Below are 24419 nucleotides of genomic sequence, written 5' to 3' on the forward strand. Positions count from 1 at the left end.
GGTAAGAATATAAAGTTGAAGATGAAAAGTAGTTCTCTGTTCTTTGTTCTTTCTGAGTGTTTTGGCCAAGGGTGGTATCATGACCAGTACAGGCTCGGAGGGCCAAAGGGCCTGTTCCTGTGCTGTATTGTTCTTTGACGTTTTGTTGAATGGAGACAGCACTTCATAATTAACAGGAGCAGAGGGGAAATTTGAAGGTTCCCAATAATTCTCAAAGGAATAGTGTTTGTCAGCTTTTCGTAGTTAGCATATAAAACATCATCCCTGAAATGTTCTGTGTAAGACTTTCTTCAGATCTTTCACTTAATCTTGTTGATATTCTTTTCCATTTCACTTATTTGGTTGGTTAATAGGAGAAAGAACATTTTTCGGCAATTAAACTCTAGGAGGATGTAAACGGACAATTGTGAGACAAGAACTAATTTTCAAAGTAAATAATTCTGCCCCTGAAAACCTCATTAGCCAAAAGGTATCATATTCTGGAAACGAGGAAACATTTCAGTTCAATTGTTTATAATTCCAAATGCAGCTAATTAGCAGATCAAAGAAAACAAGCTTGAAAAGATCAGTTACCTTAAAACCGCAAAAGGCCTCCAGGGACAAATCACTAAAGTATTTTTAAAATTCCTCCGTCTGGAATAATGCTGTCAAGCTTCATAATTTTCAAGGTATAAATTGGCCACATTTGCATTGAATCACCAATTCTATTTGTTTTTGGACTAAAATTGTAACCAAGTGCCCTTCCAAATCTGCAGAAAGTAGTTCTGAATATTATACATGTCCAAAAGAAGATTTCATTATTTTCATAGAATTCCTACCGTATAGAAGGAGGCCATTCCGCTCATTGAGTTGCACCAAGCCCTGGAAAGAGCACTCTTCCTAGTCCCAAGCCGCCACCCTATCCCCGTAACCCAGGAACCCCACCTCACCTTTTGGACACTAGGGTCAATTTAACCTGCGCAGCTTTGGACTGTGGGAAGAAACTGGAGTATCCAAAGGAAATCCATACATACACAGGGAGAAAGTGCAAACTCCACACAGTCACCCGAGGCCGGAATTGAACCCAGGTCTCTGGCATGGTGAGGCAGCAGTGCTCACCATGGTGGCACGGTGAGGCACTGTGCCACCATGGCAAACTTTAAATCAAGGCCCCATCTGATCTCTCAAGTGGATATACAAGATCGGCTGACATATTTTGCAGAATAGGCGAGACTTCTTGGTGTCCTGATCGATATATATTCCTCAACTGACATTAGAAGAGTATATTATCTAGCTATTTATCTCATTGCCATTTGTGGAACTTTGCTGCGTGAAATATGACTGCTGCGTTCCCTACATTAGAATAGTGGCAATGCTTGGAACAAAAAAAGTGTTGGGCTGTAAAGCATATTGGAATGGTCCTAGGTCATGAAAGAAACCATTTCAATGCAAAAACAAAACACTGCGGATGTTGGAAATCTTTTTTTTTAAATTTAGAGTATCCAATTATTTTTTTCCAATTAAGGGGCAATTTAGCGTGGCCAATCCACCTAGCCTGCACATCTTTGAATTGTGGGGGCGAAACCCACGCAAACACGGGGAGAATGTGCAAACTCCACACAGACAGTGACCCAGAGTCGGGATCGAACCTGGGACCTCGGCGCCGTGAGGCTGCAGGGCTAACCCACTACGCCACCGTGCTGCCCTTGATGGATGTTGGAAATCTAATATAAAACCAGGAAATAATGGACATACTCGGCAGGCCAGACTGCATTTGTGGAGAAAAAAAAAGTTAACATTTCAGGTCTATGATATTTCATCAGATGCAAAGGTAGTTTTCTCTTCATTCTTGAACATTACAAAATTGAAAATTTGAGGCAATTTACTACTTGTTAAAACTCATCCACCACGCTACACACTTGAACTGAAGCAACAGGTTCCACCTTGCCAATGGGGATTAACAAATGTGCTCCAGAAATTCAGGTCAATTGAGAACAAAATCTGTGCTGAAACCATTTCAGGGTAGATCGATAGTTTCATTAGATTTTACCCCACCCCAATCAGCATTTACGCTAGTGCAAGCTGGAGACAAATAGCTACAAGATGGGAAGGTAGGAAGAAACTAAAGTCAGTCTTGGGAAACTGAAATAGGATGACTATTTATCTAAGACAGAATAAGCTGGCCTCGCCGTATTGGACCAACCAGTACAAGTTTTGTTCCTGAGAATTTGCAAATTAAATCTTTGCCAGACTAGGAGCCAAAGTAGACTAGGGAGTACAGGGATGAATACTGAATGAGACTTAGTTGACAGACAAGAGAATCTGGATGAGTTCAGAGGTAGAAAGTGAATGCTGGACCAGAGAGGACTTCAAACACAGATGAGTTGAAGCAGGCATGACGTGTGGAATCTATGGGCAAAATAAGTATTTTTTGAGGCAGACCCTAATTGAAAAGAGAAACTGGGGAAGGAAACTGAGAATGGAAACTGTCTTCCCCAGTTGTGAAGGAAACTAATAGTGAAAATGAGAATAGAAATGATATAAAAAGACACAGAGCCATCAGAGCTTAGTCCAGTGGTGCAGGTACAACACTGATACCGACCCGGCAATGTGGAAAATTTCTCAGCTATGTCTGGTACACAAGAAACAGGACAAATCCAACCCGGCCAATTACCACCCCCTCTGTCACCTCTCGGTCATCAGTAAAGTGATGAAAGGGGTCACCAACAGTACTACCAAGCAGCACTTAGCAATAACCTGCTCACTGGTGCTCAGTTTGGGTTCCGCTAGGACCACTCAGCTCCTGATCTCATTACAGCCTTGGATCAAACAAGAACAAAAGAGCTGAAAACCAGAGGTGAGGTGACAGTGATTGCTTTTGACACCAAGGCAGCATTTGACCGAGTATGACATCAAGGAGCCCTAGAAAAACTGGTGTCAATGGGCATCAGGAGAAAAACTCTCCACTGGTTGGAGTCATGCACAGTGGGTAGCACTGTTGCTTCACAGCGCCAGGGTCCCAGGTTCGATTTCCGGCTTGTGTCACTGTCTATGCGGAGTCTGCACGTCCTCCGTGTCTGCTTGGGTTTCCTCCGGTTGCTCCAGTTTCCTCCCACAGTCCAAAGACGTGCAGGTTAGGTGGATTGGCCATGATAAATTGCCCTTAGTGACAAAAAAAAGGTTAGAAGAGGTTATTGGGTTACGAGGGTAGGGTGGAAGTGAGGGCTTAAGTGGGTCGGTGCAGGGTCAATGGCCTCCTTCCGCACTGTATGTTCTATACCTGACACAAAGGAAGATGATTGTGATGGTTGGAGGTCAATCATATCATATTATGCAGTACCATCCAGACGAGAACTACCACCTAGGAGGGCAGCAGATACCTGGGAACAGCACCACCTTGAGATTGTACTCCAAGTAACTCACCCCCGACCTGGAAATGTTTTGCTGTTCCACACCGTCACTGGGTGGACCGACACTTCAGCAACTGCAACAGTTCAAGAAGGCAGCTCGCCACCACCTTCTGAAAGGAAACCAGGGATGGACAATGAATGCCCAGCGATGCCTATATTCCGTAAAAATGAACTTTTTAGAAGTGCTGGCACGGTCAAGAAGTCAGAGGCTAGATTCCGAAGCTGAGAATCAGCAAAAATACAGTTATTGCAGCTTTCACTGTTACTTGAAGATAACATTGATGGATCAGGGCCGTCCAGATCATAAGTGGAGGCGAGATAGTTCTGTACACACGCCACTTTTGATGAAGACCACACCTTTGAAATTTGGTTTGATTATGCAATTGACTGTGGACGAAGCAAAATCCTAGAAGAAAAGCTGAAATGCTCTGAGGAAGACAGAGCTTTGAAGGATGTTGTGACTAAGATTGATGACTTATAGATCAAGTGGACTGCTGAACCAATATGCAAGATCTGTTTTAGTTGTATCTGCAAATAACATATGATTATAGTTTATAACTATATATAATTATAGTTTATAACTGACTGCCATTTGCCTGCTGGTTCATGTATCACCTATGTTGACTCAGTTTTTGAATATTGCAGGTATGCAAGATAATATTTAATATTTGCTCTGTTTGACTCTTGTACGGTAAAACATATTTTGTTTTAAACTGTGAAATCTAGTGGCTTCATTATTTATTCAATAACTGGGATTTCAGATTTCTTCTTTCCTAAAAAAGAAATTATGGTTCAGATTGTGACAGAGAAGGTTGGCAACATTACCCAATAGTTGGCCTTAGCGACTGGAGAGGATTGGAAGTTCAGCTAGAGGTCACAATGGACACCAGGCATTGAACAATTCAGTTCAGCCTTACAGAGTGGCCAGGGAGTGGGGTGATATCAATAGCTAGGGGGCAGGGTATGTGGAGGGGAATAAAGACAAAACTTCAGTCTCCACATTTAATTGGAGAAACATCACACTATTTAACTCCCATTCGGGTAGATTCAGGGCCTCAGCAGGGAACGCCCCATCGAAGCGACATTTAATCCCAAATCTGCTCACCTAAACTCCTTAGTGCAGAAAGAGATTGGAACGCCATTTAAAAATGTTGTCCCGATCATTCGACCCCCCCCCCCCCAAGCCCCAACTGAGCTATAAGGTGGGCCTCAGGCTCCCCGCACCTGCACAAGGTACCCCCAGGCCCCGATCTGCAGTGTGGGAAAAATGCCAGCTTAGCACCCTGGCCAGAGTTCTAGCCAGTAGTGCCAAGGGGGCAAGCACCAGGGGCTTCTAATCCTCTGGGAGACCCCACCCATCTTGGTTTGTGGAGTCCAGCGCTGAACGGCGCTCACTCGAGATCTCCAAGGGAAAGGGGGTTAGATCATGGGATGGCAAACCAGACAAAGACTAGCTGTCTCACTCCAATATGCAGATTTTCTAAAATGTGATCCACCCACAATGAGCCGAATTCACATCACGTCTCACGAGATAGCGTTAGATTTTGCGAGGCAGGTAACGAAATGAAAACGAAGTGAAAAATCCTGGGTCGATCCCAGAAGAGGAATCTCCCGCAACTACCGGCTGCATTGAGCCGCGCCACCTTTTGGTGGTAATGTTGATCACACCCTCGATGTCAGACAAACCAGAGTCTATGGAGAGGTGGTGGTGAGCAGTTAAGAGTCGACCATGTTGCTGTGGATCTGGAGTCACATGTTGTGTGTGAACACACATTGGCCAGACCAGGTCAGGACTAGACAGATTTCCTTCTCTAAAAGGACATGAGTGAACCAGATGGCCTTTTAAGCCAATGAAAATGGCTTACTGCTCATCATTACACTTTTAATTCCAGATATTTATTGAATTCAAATTTCACCGTTTGCAGTGGTGGGACTTTAACCTGGGTCCCCAAAGCATTACTCTGGGTCAGTAATCCAATGACAATACCACTATGCCACCACCTCCACTTGAGTGGGATGGAGTGGAGTGGAACTAATTGGAACATTGGAACAGGAGTATGCTACTCTGTCCCTTCTCCACCAGAGCTTACTGTCGTCTGTATCTTAATTCCTTCCAGCTTGCTTTGGCCATAACCTGTTAAACCCTTGGCGAGAAAAATCATTGCTCAGTCTCAGGTTTATTATTAATTGATGTAGCAACTTCTTCAATTTGTGGGCGAGATCCACATTTCTATCTTTCTTTGTGTGAAGAAGTGTTCTCTAACTTCTCTTCTGAATATCAATTCCTTTCAACACCAAAAAATCTCAGAAATCACCTCTTAACTTTCTATATTCCAGCAAGCAAAGGCTGAGTGTATTCAAGTTCTCCTCATGGTCTGATCTTTTCGGATCTGGTAACATTCTGGGGAACTGGCTGTCCCTTGTCAATATTTCCAAGGTTGGGGTCCCAGACTGTACACAGTACTCCAGGTGTGGTCTAACTAAGACATTGAATAGCGGTGGCAAATTCTCCATCCTTCATATTCCATTAGTCTTTTTGTTAATTTCTCTCCATGGCATCACCCTTACTTGTGAACAACAAAATCTCTTTGGACTTTCATGATTCATCATTCAAAAAATATTCAGTCCTTTCTTTTGGTAAGAATTTATGTCCTTACACTGATTGCATTGAAATCCATCAGCTAGTTTGCCTCATCCCCCAAGCCATTTACATGTCTTTGCAATTTAATGCACCTGCCTATTTTACTTTCAATTCCTCCAATCTTTCGGTCATTGGCAAAACTGGTCATTTTGTATTAAGCTATAATTACAGTGATTAGTTGAGGCTGCAGCACAGATACATGAGGCCCATCACTAGTCACTTCCTTCCAATTTGAGTACACATCTAATTATCCCTATTCTCAACTCCTATCTCTTAGCCAGGTTAATAATTTACCTTCAATTCCATGAGCTTTAATTTGAGATAACAATCTTTGTGTATAGCTGAATAAAAGCAAATTGCTGCGGATGCTGGAATCTGAATCCAAAAAATGCAGAAAATCTCAGCAGGTCTGGCAGCATCTGTAGGGAGATAAAAATTATAACGTTTTGAGTGCAGATGACCCTTTGTCAAAGCTAAAGACAAAGGGCAGGATTCTCCGACCCTGGCCTGGCCTGGCCTGGCCTACGATCGGGACTCACCTATTGGCGGGCCGGCCTTTCTGTCTCCCGGCCTTTCGTCCGCACCGGCGCCTTTACTCCTGTGCCATGTTGGGTCTGGGCCGGCGCGGACAAGGGAGACACCGCGCATGCGCGGAAATCGCACTGGTGGGATTGCGCATGCGCGGAAATCGCACTGGTGGGATTGCGCATGCGCGGGTTCGTGCCGGACCCACTGCGCATGCACGCATCCCCCGGCGCCTATTCCACAGACGGATCAGCAGCTGGAGCGGCGTGAACCGCTACAGCGCCCAGCTAGCCCCCTGTAGGGTCCAGAATTGCTGATCCTGGGGCCGTGCTGACGCCGTCGGGAAATGCAACGGCGTTACCGATGGCGTCAACACTTAGCCTCAGGATCAGAGAAACCCGCCCAGAGAAAGCCTTTAGCTTCTCTGTCTTTAGCATCGACAAAGGGTCATCTGGACTCGAAACATTAGCTCTTTAATCTCCCTACAGATGCTGCCAGATCTACCGAGATTTTCCAGCATTTGCGTTTTGGTTTGTGTATACCTTATTGTGTATGTCTTATGGAAGTCCACAGTACCATAGCTATTGCCATCGACTACTTCACTTACTTTCTCAAGTGTTCAATAAGATATGACCTACCATTTTACAAATTCACATTGGCTCTTTCGAATCAGCTCAGATTTGTTCAGCCATTCCCTAATATAGATTGTAATAACTTTCTCACAACCGGAGCGGCACTGTAGCACAGTGGTTAGCACTGCTGCATCACAGCACCAGTGACCCGGGTTCAATTCCCAGCTTGGGTCACTGTCTGTGCAGTATACACGCTCTCCCGGTGTCTGCGTGGGTTTCCTCCGGGTGCTCCGGTTTTCTCCCACAAGTCCCGAAAGACGTGCTTGTTAGGTGAATTGGACATTCTGAATTCTCCCTCTGTGTACCCGAACAGGCGCCGGAGAATGGCGACTAGGGGATTTTCACAGTAACGTCATCGCAGTGTTAATGTAAGCATGCTTGGATCAGGGTACTTCCGGTGGTGTTTGTGAACTGAGCAGCCGCAGATACACAAAATCACGTTTTTTTTTGTGGGGCGCATCCCGACGGGTTTTTTAAGAAAAAAAATTAAAGTCCTGCGACATCAGCCTTGCCTCCCTCGCCCTACCTGGGCGCCAAAGTTATGTTCCACAGAGCTGATGAGGGGCAAAAAAAAAGGTGAGAGAGGCGAGACTGGTCCCAGTGTGCTGCACGTGGAGGGGGAGTGGGGATCACGACTAAGAAACAGCTTGAAAGTCGGAGCACGGAAAGGATAAGGCAAAAAAAAAAATGTTATTCAACGTTTTGTTCTCTGCTGAAAATTTGAAAAACTTTTTTAAAAAACAAAATTCCTTTTTATAAACAAAAATAGCTTTTTTAAAAAACCCTTGGGGTCTTTTCTTTGGGGGTTAAAAAAAAAAAGAATTTATTTTTCGCACGAAAACCCAGCAAAAAGAGAAAGGCACATAACAGAAATATGCCTGCAAATAATAATAAAATGGGGGGGATGACGAGATGCAAGAAGGAGCAGCAGCGAAGGCGAAGGAAAAAGGCAGGAGCTGTGGCCTAGCAATCAGATGGCCCGAAGATGCGAGACGGAGGTTCAGGCGAACCAGGAAGTGGAAAAGCTGGCGAGCCGAGCAGGAACAGGACGCGGCGACCATCTCCCCCCCCTCCCCCTCACCCGCACAGGGGGAGGAATGGAGAAGCGTGCTGAAAACGGAGATAAACACCATAAAGGAGGAGATAAAACGGAGATAAACGCCATGAGGGAGATACACAGGACGGAGCTCCACACAACAATGAAGGAGATGCTGGTGGAGACAACGGACAAAATGCGGCGAGCCATCGATGGCCTGGAAAAGAAGGTGGAGGCCCATGAGAAAACAATTCTGGAGTTGGAGAGGGCCGCCTCAGACCAGAGCGTAACTCTGGTAACTCAGGACGGCAACTCAGGAAACCAAGGTGAAAAGGCTGGTAACGACCCAGTGGAGCCGAAGAGGGAAAGTGGACGACCAGGAAAATAGGTCCAGACGGCAGAATGTTAAAATAGTGGGTCTGCCAGAGGGGATGGAGGGCAGAGACCCAACAGGCTACGTCACCCAAATGCTGGGCAACCTAGTGGGAAGGGAGAAATTTCCAAACCCCCCAGAAATCGACAGGGCGCACAGGTCGCTCCGACAGAGGCCCAAAGCCGGGGAGCAGCCCAGAGCGATTATCGTGAAGCTGCACCGGTTCCAAGGCAAAGAAAAAATCCTAAAGTGGGCCCGGCAGACAAAATAGAGCATGTGGGAAGGGAAGATCATAAGATCATTGACCTGGCCAAAAGGGCTGAATTCAACAGGGCCACATCAGCACTCTACAAAAGTAATGTGAAATTTGGGATGTTATTCCCAGCCAAACTCTGGGTGACATTTGAGGGGAAGGAGCTGTATTTTAACACCCCAGAAGCGGCTGACGAGTTTGTTAGATTGAATAAACTGGGGGAGGAACAGCCACAACGGCCATCATGAAAGCAACGGGGATGTAAAAGAAAGGAAGAATTGGAACAAAGAGCGGAGGACAGATTGCAAACAGAGACAATAAGATCATGAACTGTACATGTGTTGGGTGTACTGCGCGGGACTGTGCTGACTCATTCCCAGGCTTGTTCCATCTCTCAATGCAATGGGGGGGAGGGGGCGCCACCGTACTAATGAGGGCCAACACAGGAGGGCAGAAAGGAGAGCTGCGGCGCACCTCTCAGGGGAGAGGGAGCGCCTGGCACAAAGGGCCGGGGAGGGGGGGGGGGGGGGCGGGCATGGCAGAAGGGGGAGGGGAAGAGCGCAGAACAAAAGAGAAGCAAAGAGAAGGGCGAGGTAGATAAGCAGCACGAGCACAGGCCTCAGCGGGCTTGGAGCAGGGTGAGGAACCAAGATGGCGCCACAAACAGCCACCTGGGAGGGCCCCAGGGCGAAGGGAGACCCTGGAGTGCTCGGGCGCAGCCACGTGGCGTACACATAGCTGGTGGCCATGTTGGGTGCCCCCTGGACAAAGGGAAACCTCGGAGCACTGGGGCCCGACCTCACAGTGACCGCACATTTTGGACAGCCCCCTAACAAAGGGAAACCCTGGCGTGCAGGGGCGCGTCCACCAGGTAAGTATGGGTGATCCCGCGGGACGGAGGGGTCGGAAACCCCCCACCAGGATTGTTACCTGGAACATAAGGGGACTCAACGGTCCAGTGAAAAGATCCAGAGTCTTTGCCCACCTAAGAAGCCTAAAAGCAGACATAAGCTACCTACCTGCTGGTAAGAAAGGGCTGGGTGGGACAGATGTATCACTCATGCAATGGGACAAGGGCTTGGGGGGGGTAGCAATATTAATTAGGAAGAGGACGAGGTTTATGGAAACCAAGACAGTTACGGACCCAGGGGGACGGTACTTCATGGTCAGCGGTGCCCTGGAAGGGGCACCGGTCATATTGGTAAATGTGTACGCTCCCAACTGGGACGACACAGAACTCATAAAGAAGATCATGGCAGAAATCCCCGAATTTGACACACACCGACTGATCATGGGGGAGACTTCAACTGCATACAGGACCCACTGATCAAACCCCAGAACGGGGAAAACATCTGGCATGGCTAGGGAACTAGGAGCATTTATGGAGCAGATGGACCCATGGAGGTTCCGGTACCTGGGAGAGAAGGAATTTTCATACTTCTCACAAGTACACAAGTATACACCCATGTCGACTTCTTTGCAGTGGGAAAATCAGTGCTTCCAGGGATCATGGGAACGGAGTACTCCACGATCGTTATCTCCGACCACGCTCCACACTATATGGATGTGAGGTTGGAGACAGGCCGGGCCCAGCGCCCCACGTGGAGGCTGGACACGGACCTCCTGGCCGACAAGCCCTTCTGTCAAAAAACATCACATGCCATAGGCGACTACGTTAGTAACAACCAAAACAGGGAGGTCTCACCCTCCACATTCTGGGAGGCACTGAAGGCCGTGATTAGAGGAGAGATCATAGCCTACAAGGCAAGCAGAGATAGGGAAGAGAGGGTGTCCAGGCAACAACTAGTGGACTCCATCTTGGCAGTCGACAGAAAATACTCGAGGCCCTGACCATAGAGCTGCTGGCGGAGATGAAAAAGCTGCAAATGGACTTTAACCTGCTATCCACTAGGAAAGCAGTGTACCAACTCCGCCGGACACAGGGGACCTTCTACCAACACGGAGACAAGGCTGGGAAAGCAGGCAGCCACGAGGGAAATAGCGCAGGTAAAGGATAGCAGAGGCAGACTGATAACAGAACCAAAGGAGGTCAATCGGGCATTTGAGACCTTCTACCAGGGACTGTACGCCTCAGAGCCCCCCAACGGGGGCGCAGGGATGAAACAGTTCCTAGACGGACTGGAACTATGGGTTGTGGGGGAAGACAGAAGGGGGAGCTGGAAGCACCAATAGATCTGGGAGAAATCATGGAGAGCATCAGCTCCATGCAGGTGGGGAAGGCGTTGCGACTAGACAGGTTCCCAGCAGACTTCTATCAAAAATTTGCACCAGTCCTGGCCCCATACCTAAGAGACATGTTCGCGGACTCACTGGCAAGGGGCACCCTGCCCCCCACGCTAGCGCAGGCCACAATTTCACTGATACCCAAAAAAGATAAAGACCTGACGGAATGTGGATTATACAGACTCATTTCACTGCTGAACGTGGATGCGCAAATATTCGCAAAGGTCCTGGTCAAAAAGCTGGAGGGCTGTGTACCAGAGGTAGGCGCAGAGGACCAAATGGTTTGTCAAGGATAGGCAGCTCACAGCGAACATCAGGCGGCTGCTGAACGTAATAATGACCCCCCCCCCCCCCCCCCCACCACCGGTAGAGAACACCAGAGGTGATCGTCTCCCTGGTCGCAGAAAAGGCCTTCGACAGAGTCGAATGGAAATACCTCAAGGTACTGGAACGGTTTGGGCTTGGAGCGGGGTTCACCACCTGGGTGAGGCTCCTGTACAACGCTCCCAAAGCGAGAGTCCGAACTAACACCACCAGCTGCTCTGAATACTTCCAGCTGCAGAGAAGAGCAAGACAGGGCTGCCCCCTGTCCCCACTCTTGTTCGCGCTAGCGATCAAACCCATGGCGATAGCCGTGCGGGACGCGAAAAGCTGGAAGGGAATCCGGAGAGGAGACAGAGCACAGAGTCTCACACAGATGTGCAAGTTAGGTGGATTGGACATGATAAATTGCCCTTAGTGTCCAAAATTGCCCTTAGTGTTGGGTGGGGGTGTTAACCTTGGGTAGGGTGCTCTTTCCAGGAGCCGATGCAGACTCGATGGGCCAAATGGCCCCCTTCTGCACTGTAAATTCGATGATGCTCTATGTCTCGAAGCCACAGGAGAGACTAAAGGCAATACTGCAAATACTGAAAGTTTGGAACCTTCTCGGGCTACAAACTTAACCTGGGCAAAAAACGTGGCATTCCCAGTGAACCTAAAGGGGCAGGGAGAGCTGGAGGGGCGCCCATTCAAAATGGCCCAGAACTGATTCCGTTACCTGGGGATCCAGATAGTCAGAGACTGGACACAGATCCACAAGTGGAACCTGACCAGCCTGGTGGAGGAAGTAAGAAGAGACCTTCAAAAGGTGGGGCTCACTCCCACTCTCCCAGGTGGGGAGAGTGCAGATGATCAAGATGAATGTACTGCCAAGGTTCCTCTTCCTGTTTAGATCAAATTCCGATCATCATCCCCAAGGCCTTTTTCCAAAACGTAGACAGTCTAATCATGGCGTTTGTGTCGAGGGTATGAACCCGAGAATTCCCAAACAGACACTGCAAAGAAGGAAAATCAAAGGGGGCTCGGCTTTACCAAACCTACAATACTACCACTGGGCAGCAACGGCAGAAAGAGTGAGGGGATGGGTACAAGAACCCGACACAGATTGGGTACAAATGGAGGAGGCACCCTGTAAAGGAACAACCCTCCGGGTCCTGGCTACAGCAGCACTCCCATCCTTCTCAACAAGATGCACAATGAGCCCAGTGCCAGCGGCCATGCTGAGAACATGGGCCCAGCTGAGACAATACTTCGGGATAACCAAAATATCCCCCATGGCTCCCACATGCAGCAATCACAGATTCCCCCCCCCAGCCATGCTGGATACCTTCAAAAGATGGAGGTGGAATGGGGGCACACTGACGGTCTGGGACTTCTACGTAGGGCGCAGACAGGCGACACTGGACGAACTGACGAGGAAGTGGAAACTAGCAAAAGAACATGTAATTAGACACTTCCAAATAAAACACTTCCTCCGCAAAGAGACAGTAGGGTACCCCGGGGCCCCAGAAAGCACACTACTAGAGGACCTGATAGGCACAAGCAGCAAGGGGGGAGGGGGGGGGGGCGGCTATGTGGGAAAACATACGGACAGCTGCTGGACAGGGCCTGGCCTCCACTAAACGAAACCAGACCAAAATGGGAGAACAAACTGGGGTCAGAATGGGGACACTGGAGCAAAGCACTGAGCAGGACTAACTCCACCTCCTCCTGCACAAGGCTAAGCCTATTGCAGCTCAGTGGTGCACAGAACGGACCTGACCAGAACCTGAATTAGCAGGTTCTTCCTGGAGATGGAGGACAAATGTGAACGGTGTTAGAGGGGCCCTGCCAACCACACCCACATGTTTTGGGCTTTTCACAAACTTGCTGGGATCTGGACAGCCTTCTCCGAGGCAAAGTCCAAGGTTATGGGGGTGAGGGTGAAGTCATGCCCGAGAGTAGCAATCTTCAGGGTACCGGAGCAGCCAGAGTTACACATGGGGAAGGGGGCCAACGCCCTAGCTTTCACTTCCCTAATCGCACGCCGGTGAATCCTGCTTGGCTGGCAATCGGCAGCACCACCCACGGATGCAGACTGGCTCGCTGGCTTATTGGAATTTCTCCACCTGGAGAAGATTAAGTGCGCCACCCGAGGGTCGGAGGAAGGCTTCCTGGATACTTGGGAGCAGTTTGTCGGCCTGTTCCAAAACCCGTTTGAGGCCAGCAACGAGGAGTAAGCTAATAAGAAGTTTTAAAAAAGCACCTAGATGAGGTACCAAAAGACTGCGCAACGCGGGGGGGGGGGGGGGGGGGGGGGGGGTGCGGAAGGAAGGTGGGGAAACCATGAGAGATGGGGGGGCTACTTTTTTTCCCCGTTCTGTCCAGAACATAAAAGAAAAGCACAGCCAAAGCCGGGGGGGGGGGGGGGGGGGGGGGGGAAAGAACCACAGACCAATCCAGAGGTCAACAAACTGCACATAGGGTAAGTTAAACGAAGGACAAAATAAACCTCTCTGTATAATAAAGGAAACTAGCGCGGGCGAGAAAAATGTGTGTATATATATATACATATATATATACACATATATAAAACTGTTTATAAATGAGAAATGCCAATAAAAATATTTAAAAAAAAATGTAAGCCTACTTGTGACATTAATAATCCTCCATATGTGGAGCCTTTGGAGAGAGTACAGAAAAGGTTTACCAGGGTGTTGCCTGGTATGAAGGTTTACCAGGGTGTTGCCTGGTATGGAGGTTTACCAGGGTGTTGCCTGGTGTGGAGGGTATTAGCTTTGAGGAATTGAATAAACTGGGATTGTTCTCCCGAGAGAGACGGGGGCTGAGGGGCAACCTGATAGAAGTTTATAAAATTATTAGGGCTATAGATAGGGTGAACAGTTGGAGGCTTTTTCCCAGGGCAAAAATGACAATTACAAGGGGACACAAGTTCAAGGTCGGGGGGGGGGGGGGGGAGAAGAGATAGGTTCAATGGAGATGTGCGGGAGAAGTTTTTTTTTTTTTACACAGAGGGTGGTGGTGGCCTAGAATGCACTGCCAAATGAGGTGCCAAGTGAGGTGGTTGAGGCAAATACGTTAGCGACCTTTAAGACTTATCTGGATAGGCATACAGGATACTGCGAGACCTGGATAGAGCGGACAAGGAGAGGATGTTTCCACTTGTGGGAAAAACTAAAAGGGACGATCCTTTAAAACAGAGATGAGATGGAATTTCTTCAGCCAGAGGGTGGTAAATCTGTGGAACTCTTTGCCGCAGAAGGTTGTGGAGGCCAAATCACCGAGTGTCTTTAAGGCAGAGATAGATGGGTTCTTGATTAATAAGGTGATCAGGGGTTACGGGGAGAAAGGATGATAATGGGGATGAGAAAATATGTCATGATTTAAAGACTCGATGGGCCGAGTGGCCTAATTCTGTTCCTATGTCTTATGGTCCTTTAGACATATGAACTGACAGGTATAGAAGGACACAGGCGGTTGGTCTAGATAGGACACATGTTCAACCCAGGCTTGGAGGGCCGAAGAGTCCGTTCCTGTGCTGTATCTTTCTTTGTTAGACCATCAGGTCTATAATTTCTTGGTTTCTCTTGGCAATTTTTCTGAAATGCTGGAGTTACATTTGCAACTTTCCAACCTAAAGGGACAATTCCTCAATTGAAAGTGCTTTGGAAGATTATGGCTAAAGCATCTACAATTTGCTCACCTACAACCTTTAAAACCCACGATAGAAACCATCAGGTCCTGGGAATTGAGAGTCTTTAAGTGCTATTATTCTTTTTCGTAATACTGTTTCCTTTAAGGAGCTCTCGTCCTTGATTCAACAATTTTCCTGATATGTCAGGCATATACTGAAAATAATTTGTTTTTCCAAAAAGCTGGCATGGGCACAATGGCCCCCTCCTGCATTGTAAGATTCAATGAACAGAGATACCAATAAATACAAAAGCAGTCCAAAGTATTTAAGCTCAATTTTAATTTGCATTAAAAGGCAACAAATTTTAATTTGCACATTTATTATACATAAAAATTACAAAGTGACAGTCACTTAGAATAAGACAAACAAATGGACTATTCAGTTGTTGCATGTATTACCCTGAGGACGCTGTATCAAGCTTACACCATGAGTTGCAGATCACAAATAAGCCCCAGAATATGCAAGTGCATATTAACCCTTGAATTGGTTATTTAAACACCGCTAAATATTTGTCTAACAGACTGGCGAGTAAGGGGGGGGAGAGAAGAGGGAAGGGAAGGAAAAGTGTGGATGAGGAAGAGGAAGGAGAAATGAAAGAATTTCCCACTATTTTGCTGTACGGCAACCTTCCTTCTCCCCTCCATCATAATCCATACCCATATAAAAACAGGTTGATATTTGAATTCTAAAATAAATTCACTGGCATAAATACAATTTTAAAGTAACTGTTAATACTTTGATATTGTGCAAACCTGACCAGGAATTTTGTTCTGTCAAGGTATACATTCAGTACTGGCAGAAAGTGTTATTAACCAATGTAATCTGTATAGCACACATACCGTACACATTTATACACGTACATAGGCTAGTGTGCAATGATCAGTAACTATAACCATGATCTCCAATCCTGTACTTAAAAACAGAAAATTATACAATCTTTGCATCATGCAATTTCAACAGTCCAGCAGGTAACTTCTTATAAAATCTACTACAGTACTTTAAAAACAAAGTTTGCACATGTTAATGGCAGACTGAGATCCCTTAAATGCAAACAGTTGGTGATTTACTTTTTCTGAGAAACAGGTCTGACTATTTGGAACAGTGCTGGGAGCGCAAGGACATGTTCACTTCTGCACTAGCCAAAATAGATGGATTCTAACCATTTGTAAGGTGCTGATCGCACCTTAAACATTAGTGGTTATAGCACTTTAATGTCCCCAAATCTTCACAAGCCTCGTGCAGATTGGCATCTCCAACAATTTAACCAAACTGCTCTTAAACCTCCTCCTTGACCACATTTTTGATGACATGCCCTATTATCTCCTTCTGGAACTCATTGTCAAATGTTGTCTGTTAACACTCCTGTGAATTACCTTAGAACAATTTACTCCATCAGAAAGTACTCTAGAAATGCAAGTTGTTGCTGAGTTGTAACAACTGGTTTGGAAAGAATAACTAGAATAATTTGAATTCAGTCTCAAAGCCATAAAATCCCATTACAGTACAAGTTTAAAAGCAGCCTGCACCTTTCTCAATTGTCAATCGGAAGGGGGTGAACCCTCATTCCAAGTGCATGTAACAGCCATTTAGTTTTTCAATCTTCCAATTACTTTGGAGAAAAAAGTTCCCCCATCTTCCTAAACATTGATTATGCACCAGTTCACAATAATTAAAATTTTTAGTGTTAGTTTAAAGCAAACTTCCCTTTATTTTGGGCAGGATTTTCCAGCCTTTCCCGCTGGTGGGATCTTTGTTTCTCCGGCGGTGGGGAGGGGAAGCCAAAAAAACACCGCAGATTTTGGCAGGACTGTTATCCAGCAGCCAATGGCAAGCTGCATCTGCTGCCAGAAAACACACCGCAGGGGGCTAGAAAATCCAAGCCATTTTGTAGTTCTAGCCCCATAATTAAGTAACAAAATACCATAAAACCTGATTTTGTACAATGCATTAGTTTAGCCAAGCAGTCACTATCCAACATGAAAACCACGGGCTCAACTTAAAACAACTAAATTACACATTGCCCACAGTTGGCCCACAATAAATGTTCCTGAACAGATAGTGGGCAGCCTTACCGAGACAGGAGCCATCTGCAGAAGGAAACACTGTGGCACAATAAATTAGCTATTTAGATTTAAAACCAGGTTTAACCAAGCTAACCACGATTAAATGTGGTGATTGATGATGCCAACCCAATGCCGAAACCTTATTCCTCAATATGATATATCTTATAACAACGCTTTTTGCTTCTCTTTCAGTTAAAAATATTTTAGTTCACCCTAAAGTGCAAATAAAAGATTGCAGCACACTGTGTGTTGTACATAGTTCACACTCATTTCCACAATCTTTTATAGCATTCATTAATGTAAATGTCCTCCTTCTGTACAATAATGCTCAAGTATACCTTGTAGTGCACCACCCATTTTCTAGCATCTTTTGTGAAAGTTACAAATTAATGCTAGATTTGCCAAGCAGAACTAGGAAATATATTTAAAGTGACCTTACATACAATAAAACGGCACACCTATACCCAGTATGATACAGACAGTGGATCTCAGAAGGTTAACAGCTCCCTATATTGTTAATCAAAAATGTTCCCTCTAAATTCTACAGTATATCTGACTTCTCTAAAATAAAAAAATAAAATGAATTTTACTCATCTTGATTGCTATGTGGAAAAGGGACGGATTCACAAGCTTACAATAAATACATCACTACTCATCAAATTCTTTTCTTATAAATATAAATTTTAGAGTACCCAATTTTTTTTTTCTAATTAAGGGGCAATTTAGCATGGCAATTCACCTACCCTGTACATCTTTGGGTTGTGGGGGTGAGAGCCACGTAGACACGGGGAGAATATGCAAACTCCATACGGACAGTGACCGGAGCCGGGAACGAACCCGGGTCCTGGAAGCCGTGAGGCAGCAGTGCTAAACTCTGAGCCACCGTGCTGACCTCTACTCATCAAATTCAAAGAAAGCACTTTTTCAAAGTTTTCGATTTGCCATGATCTCTATCAGCAGGAGGTAGGATCCAGTTTGGTATTGTGAATAGAATAACACAGTTTGGTCTGAATCAATTAATGGGGAAACATTACTGCTATGGTCTGAATCCAATTAGCTCTAAAACAAAGCCAAGGGTTTTGAACTCAGCCACAAATGCAAAGCAGGACAAAAGAAGTGACATCGAAGCTTCAGAATAGCCAACTTCTGAACTTGATTTAGTTGATAAGCTGTATATAAATCTCGCCACATGGCACTTGATATCTATTACATAAAAAATGGTTGCATTGGGTATAAAGCATCATTACACCAAAAATGCAAAGTCACCACTGAAGATGAGAATGTTGCAAGTAAATTTCCAGGTTATATTCAAACATGCAATTAAATGGTTTTAAAAAAATCCCCCCCTCCCACACAGCTGCCCCACAAAAACAGACACTTAAGAACACAGACATCAGAACTTGGCTACACCTTCATTGACTAGCACCAGTGATTTAACTCACGGCTCAGCTGTGGACTTTAAAACACCTACAGGCTCCATCGAGAATTCAATAACCATCATAGAAATTTCCAAATATAATCATCCATCACTAAAACAAAGTAGGAAAATAAAGCTACATACACATTTCACCCGAAACAATCTGTCCTTGCATTGAAAACAAAGTTTTGTGCGGACTGTTGCTTATTGATCTGCACAGAACTCAAGACAGTCAAGTGCTTTGGGGAAAGAAAACAAAATGACAAGCAAAACCAAATAACTTTGGACACTATACAGAGAAGCAAACAAAACTAACTGGAATGAATAGCAGTAATATTGGTTACAGAGGTTGTTTGAGACACTAGTTCTTCAATGGACACATAGGTCCCTGCCACAAAACCCACAAAGCCCACCACACTGATCATGATGTTTTTGGCAATCCACCACCGGCTCATCCCCTCACCATAGTAGGTGGCAATGTCAAGAAGCGGGGGGATGATCAATGCTAGAGTGCTGCTACTTATAGACCCAACTAGCGTGATCACAATTTCCAGACGTGGGATCAGGATAGCCAAGGCACCTAGAAAAAAAAACCAAATTGTAAAAGAGTAAAAGCAAACAAAATGAATGAACACCATAGAGAACCCAATTGCATTCCAAACCTCAACCGCTATCACCTAGAAGGACAAGGACAGTAGACACTTGGGAACCACTATCTGGAAGTTCCCACCCAAACCACACAACAGTCTGACTTGGAAATATTTGGATTTGTTTATTGTCATATGTACCGAGGTACAGTGCAAAGTATTTTTCTGAGAGCAGCTCAAACAGATCATTAAGTACATGAAAATAAAATAAAAGGAAAATACATAATAGGGCAACACAAGGTAGTAATAATGTTAGTATTAGAATTAAATTTTAAAAGATTAGCACAATTATATGTAAAAAGAGGATCCGTTTGGGAGAGCTTGCAGAGAGTCACCATGCTCCTGCACCATCTTGTTCTTATTTTGGCCGTTCCTTCACTGTTGCTGGGTCAGATTCCTGGAACTCCCTCCCAAGCAGCACTGTGGGTGTACCTATACCACATGGACTGCAGCGGTTCAAGAAGGCAGGCACCACCACCTTCTCAAGGGCAATTAGGGATGGCCAATAAATTCTCGCCTAGCCAGCGATGCCCAAATCTTAGGAATTGTTTTTTAAATCCCAAAGCACTTTGCGGCTAAATGATTATATTTGAAGTACTAGTCAGTTATGTGGGCAAAACCAGCCAATTTGGACAGTGTGCTGCCACCAAAATAAATGACAAGTGAACTTGTTTGTTGAGAGCTGAACATTGGACACCAGGAGAACAATTCTGCTCTTCAGACATGTCTCAGAATAATTTGAACAGGGAGATGTGGCCTTTGTTTAACATCTCCTTTGTAACAATTAACCTGCAGTATTACAGCTCTCCTTCAACACTGATTGTCACCCATGTTATGTGCTCAAGTCTTAAGAATGGGAGTTGCGCTCATGACCAAAGACAAAAAGATTGCCATTGTGCCAAACTAAGTCCGGAAGTTCCATAACATTTAATAAAGAAACACACTTGAAACCATCAACTTAAATTACAATATATAACAGTGAAGCTCCTTGACTTCACCTTCAATCTTCCTGTTGCAGATACATCAGTCCACAAGTTTTAGTAGGCGTGGCCAATGGAGAGTCCTTGTGGAAAAAAAGGCTCCTTTGAGGTGACCCACTGTCATATAGCATTGTGCAAAATAGGATAGATTAAGAACAGCTCAAAACTGGGCATCTAAAGCTGCTGTGAGCATCATCAGCAGAAATGCATTCAACTAAAATTTGTAACTTAATGGGCCAGTAATATTGCCATCCAGGGGACTAACCCTGTTTCAATAAGGAGTGCATGACAGCACCAGGCATACCCATGAGTTGCTAAGGACTATGTGCATGCTAAATAGCAGAAGGGAAATGTTACAGACAAAGATAAGTAATCCCAAAACCAACAGATCAGATTAAAGTTTTGTAGTTCTGCCACCGGTAGAAAGAAGCTCCACACACATCTTCATCCTGAAATAAAGGCAAAATACTTCTGGAGATCTGAAATAAAAACAGAATGCTTGAAAGATTCATTTGATCTGGCAGCATCTGTGGAGAGAGATACAGACACTGAAGAGAAGCTCCATTGGACTCAATGTTTTTTCTCTCTACAATAGTGCCAGACCTGCTGAGATTTTCCAACAATGTTTTCATCCAGAGCCGGGATCGACCTGGGACATTGGTGCCGTGAGGCTGCAGGGCTAACCCTCTGCGCCACCGTGCTGCCCCAACTTATCTTTAATAAACCTGTGTTAACTATCTGATTCACATGCATTTTTCAGTGTTCACTAATTTTGCCTCTCTCTAATAAGCTATCAGGTCTAAACAGCGCTTGGCTGACCCATGAAGATGCTATATTACAATTCCCAAATCAAAATTTTACATATCTAAGCATTGGGGTTAGAACCACATCTCAACTGATTGCTTCAACATAGGATGCAGATCATTAGACATGACAATTCATCCACCTCCAATTAGTTTTTTAAGCTTTGAAGTTATAGCATCTTCTTCCAGTACAGCCGCATTCCACTATCTGTAAAACCTATTAAAAATTGGATCCTATGTTCATCTGAGCAGCCCATCTTTAATCTTAAAAGCCTTTACTATTTTCCATTGATCTATTTTCATATCCCATTCATCAATTCTAATCTCCCCCACTAAATTTTCTATATTTTTAATATTAGCCAGAATGGAAAGCTTACTTTTAAAGTTTAAATTATCAATGAAGCTCTGCTGCATTTTTTTCCTACTGTGTGCTCTCAATCTAATTTGAAGATTTCCCATTGTTGATCTGAAGTTTCCATTTCCTGTTTTGGCCAGTTAATCTGAATTAGCCTACTATTTTACTCATATTTTCTTAGCGGCGGCGAAGAATCCACCTTGTTCTTTTTAAAAAGTTGCAACTTTTTGCAGGAGACCAAATTACATTGTTTGGATTAAAACCCATGATGGAATTGTTCAAAAAGTTGATGCGAAAGTTAAAAATTGACCTTGCTTGCTTTTTTATTTAAAAAAAGAAACAGCTCAAAAAAGGTTGCCAAGCACCAAGTTTGCTAAGTGCTTTATAATTATGTAGACAGTAACACAGCAGGGACAGTAAGTATACGATTGGGCATAGTATAGTGGAGACATTTTATGTAGTGCAAATAATTTAGAAGAGTTATAGGTACATACAAACTCCCTCAGCACCATAAATTCTGCATTATAATCTGAATCCCTCATTATGCTACATTATACAACTCCACCATAATCTGAACAAGCATGCCATGGGAATCTTGGATGGAAACGGTTATCCTTTCAGGACAAAGGGATAAACGAAACATACCCTAATAACAAGTTCAATACCTTGGGTGGAATTCTCCGCTCCCCATGCGGCCTGGGAGAATCGCGGGAGGGCCTCCCGCCCCCTGCGATTCCCCCCCCACCTTGGAAAAATCGCCACTCGCCGTTTTTCATGGCGAACGGCGATTCTCTGAGTCCGATGGGCCGAGCGGCCAGCCCTTCATGCCCGTTTCACCACGGCAGCAACCACACCTGGTCGCTGCATTCGTGAAACGGGCGCCAGATGCCCGTTTGGGGCATCCAGGGGCCTGATTTGGACAGGAGCACCGCGACTGTGCTCCGGAGGGGACAGGCCCACGATCGGTGCCCACCGATCGTCGGGCCTGCGTCCAAAATGGACGCACTCTTTCCACTCCGCCGCCCGTCAAGATCAAGCCGCCACGTCTTGCCGGGCGGCGGTGGAGAAAGACGGCACCACGCATGCGCAGGTTCGTGCCGTCTGTGCGGTGATGTCTTCCACGCATGCGCGGGTTGGAAACGGCAACCCGCGCATGACATCATGAAAAGCGCCGTTCGCTCGTCTTTTCTGGCGGCTGGGAACGACGGGGACCCGCTTCTAGCCCCCCGGGTGGGGGTGAATTAGGTGCGGGGAGCAGTCCACGAGGCCGAGTTCATGACGGCCTCCGCGATTTTTGGCCTTGGAGAAGAATACCGCCCCTTACATCTCATTTTTGTACCTTATTTTGATGGCATATAGCTCAAGTGGTTGAAGGTGTTGAACACAAGTGTTGAACACAAGGTGTTGAAGTTATTCTTCCCTTGCCGCAAAATACAATTCAGTTGATTCATAAAAATACCTAACCTAAAACAAATAGTTACAAGTGACATTTTGCAGGGTACACAGAGGAAGAATTCAGAATGTCCAAATTACCCAACAGTATATCGTTCAGGACTTGTGGGAGGAAACCCACACAGACATGGGGAGAACGTGCAGACTCCACACAGACAGTGACCCAAGCCAGGAATCGAACCCAAGTTCCTGGAGTTGTGAGGCAGCAGTGCTAAGCACTGTGCTACCGTGGGTAATGTTGAGCCCTACAAATCATGAAAACAGTGATGTGTCAGAGAAAGATTTGGTGCACAGCTGAATGGCTGTTAGGTGAATTGGGCATTCTGAAGTCTCCCTCTCCGTACGCGAACAGGCGCCGGAGTATGGCAACTGGGGGATTTTCACAGGAACTTCATTGCAGTATTTTTTAAAAATTTAGAGTACCCAATTATTTTTTTTCCCAATTAAGTGGCAATTTAGCGTGGCCAATCCACCTAACCTGCAAATCTTTGGCTTGTGGGGGTGAAACCCATGCAGACATGGGGAGAATGTGCAACTCCACACGGACTGTGACCCAGGGCTGGGATTCAAACCCGGGTCCTCAGCGCCGCAGTCCCAGTGCTAACCACTGCACCACCCTTGCCACCCTTTCATTGCAGTGTTAATGTAAGCCTACTTGTGACTATAATAAAGATTATTAAGAGTACTACAGTGCGTGTCAGAATTAGTTAACAAAGTCGGCGTTTAAGACAAAGATTGCCAAAAGCTATAGCATGGATTAAGGGTATCCAGCAGAAGCTTGTGAAAAATCTGTATTGTGGTAACCAGAATAATTTAAACTTGAAGTGAAGTGCTTGAAAGTACAAGTAGTTTAACTTTGTGTTCAAAGCTCTGCATGATACACAAATTTCAGCTGGTTGTGCACCAATTTGCATTTTGTTGGAGCTTTATCAAACAAAATTGGCACTAAAGGAGACATTAGGGCAAAGTAATTAGAATCTAAGGAGCATCTTTTTAAAAACAAAAGAGAACATGCTAAAAAAATGTAGGAACAAGGGTTCGGCCACTTAGCACCTTGAGCCTGATTTGCCATCATTGAGTGAGATTGTGGCTGACCTCTGTCCTAACTCCATACACTTACACATGCTCTACGTCTCTTAAAAACTTCAGTCAACAAAAATCTTTCAATAGTGGTTTTGAAATTTATAATTCATGCAGCGTCAATTGCCATTTGTAGAATAGCTCCAAACATCTACCACGGTGTCTAGAGCAGCATGGTAGCACAGTGGTTAGCATTGTTGCTTCACAGCGCCAGGGACATGGGTGTGATTCCTGATTTGGGTCACTGTCTGTGCGCAGTCTGCATGTTCTCTCCGTGTCTGTGTGCGTTTCCTCCGGTTTCCTCCCACAAATCACAAAAGACGTGCTTGTTAGGTGAATTGGACATTCCGAATTCTCCCCCAGTGTACTTGAACAGGCGACTAGGGGATTTTCACAGCAACTTAATTGCAGTGCTAATGTAAGCCTACTATTGACAATAAAGATTTATTTATTTTATTTATTACTCAACTGCAAGCACATATAAAAATTAATGGATACAAAGACTGATGAAAGA

At 45.4% G+C, this 24419-nt stretch overlaps 1 protein-coding gene and 1 long non-coding RNA gene across 2 annotated transcripts in view; both read right to left on the reverse strand.

The window, feature by feature from the left end:
- Window positions 1-330: 330 nt before the first annotated feature.
- On the reverse strand, window positions 331-6623 carry LOC119965392. The gene is made up of 3 exons (XR_005460509.1): window positions 6570-6623; window positions 6325-6449; window positions 331-382 (listed from the first exon to the last, which is right to left on the reverse strand). It is a non-coding gene; the product is annotated as an uncharacterized LOC119965392 (long non-coding RNA).
- Window positions 6624-15369: 8746 nt separating this feature from the next.
- slc36a1 (solute carrier family 36 member 1) overlaps window positions 15370-24419 on the reverse strand; it is a 63119-nt gene continuing 54069 nt past the window's right edge. Inside the window, exon 11 of the mRNA XM_038796112.1 lies at window positions 15370-19168. Coding sequence (XP_038652040.1) covers window positions 18900-19168 — 269 coding nt within the window. The 3' untranslated portion in view covers window positions 15370-18899. The remainder of the gene's footprint in view (window positions 19169-24419) is intronic.

The sequence above is a fragment of the Scyliorhinus canicula genome, chromosome 4, assembly GCF_902713615.1.
Source record: "Scyliorhinus canicula chromosome 4, sScyCan1.1, whole genome shotgun sequence".
Taxonomy (NCBI): Eukaryota; Metazoa; Chordata; class Chondrichthyes; order Carcharhiniformes; family Scyliorhinidae; genus Scyliorhinus; species Scyliorhinus canicula.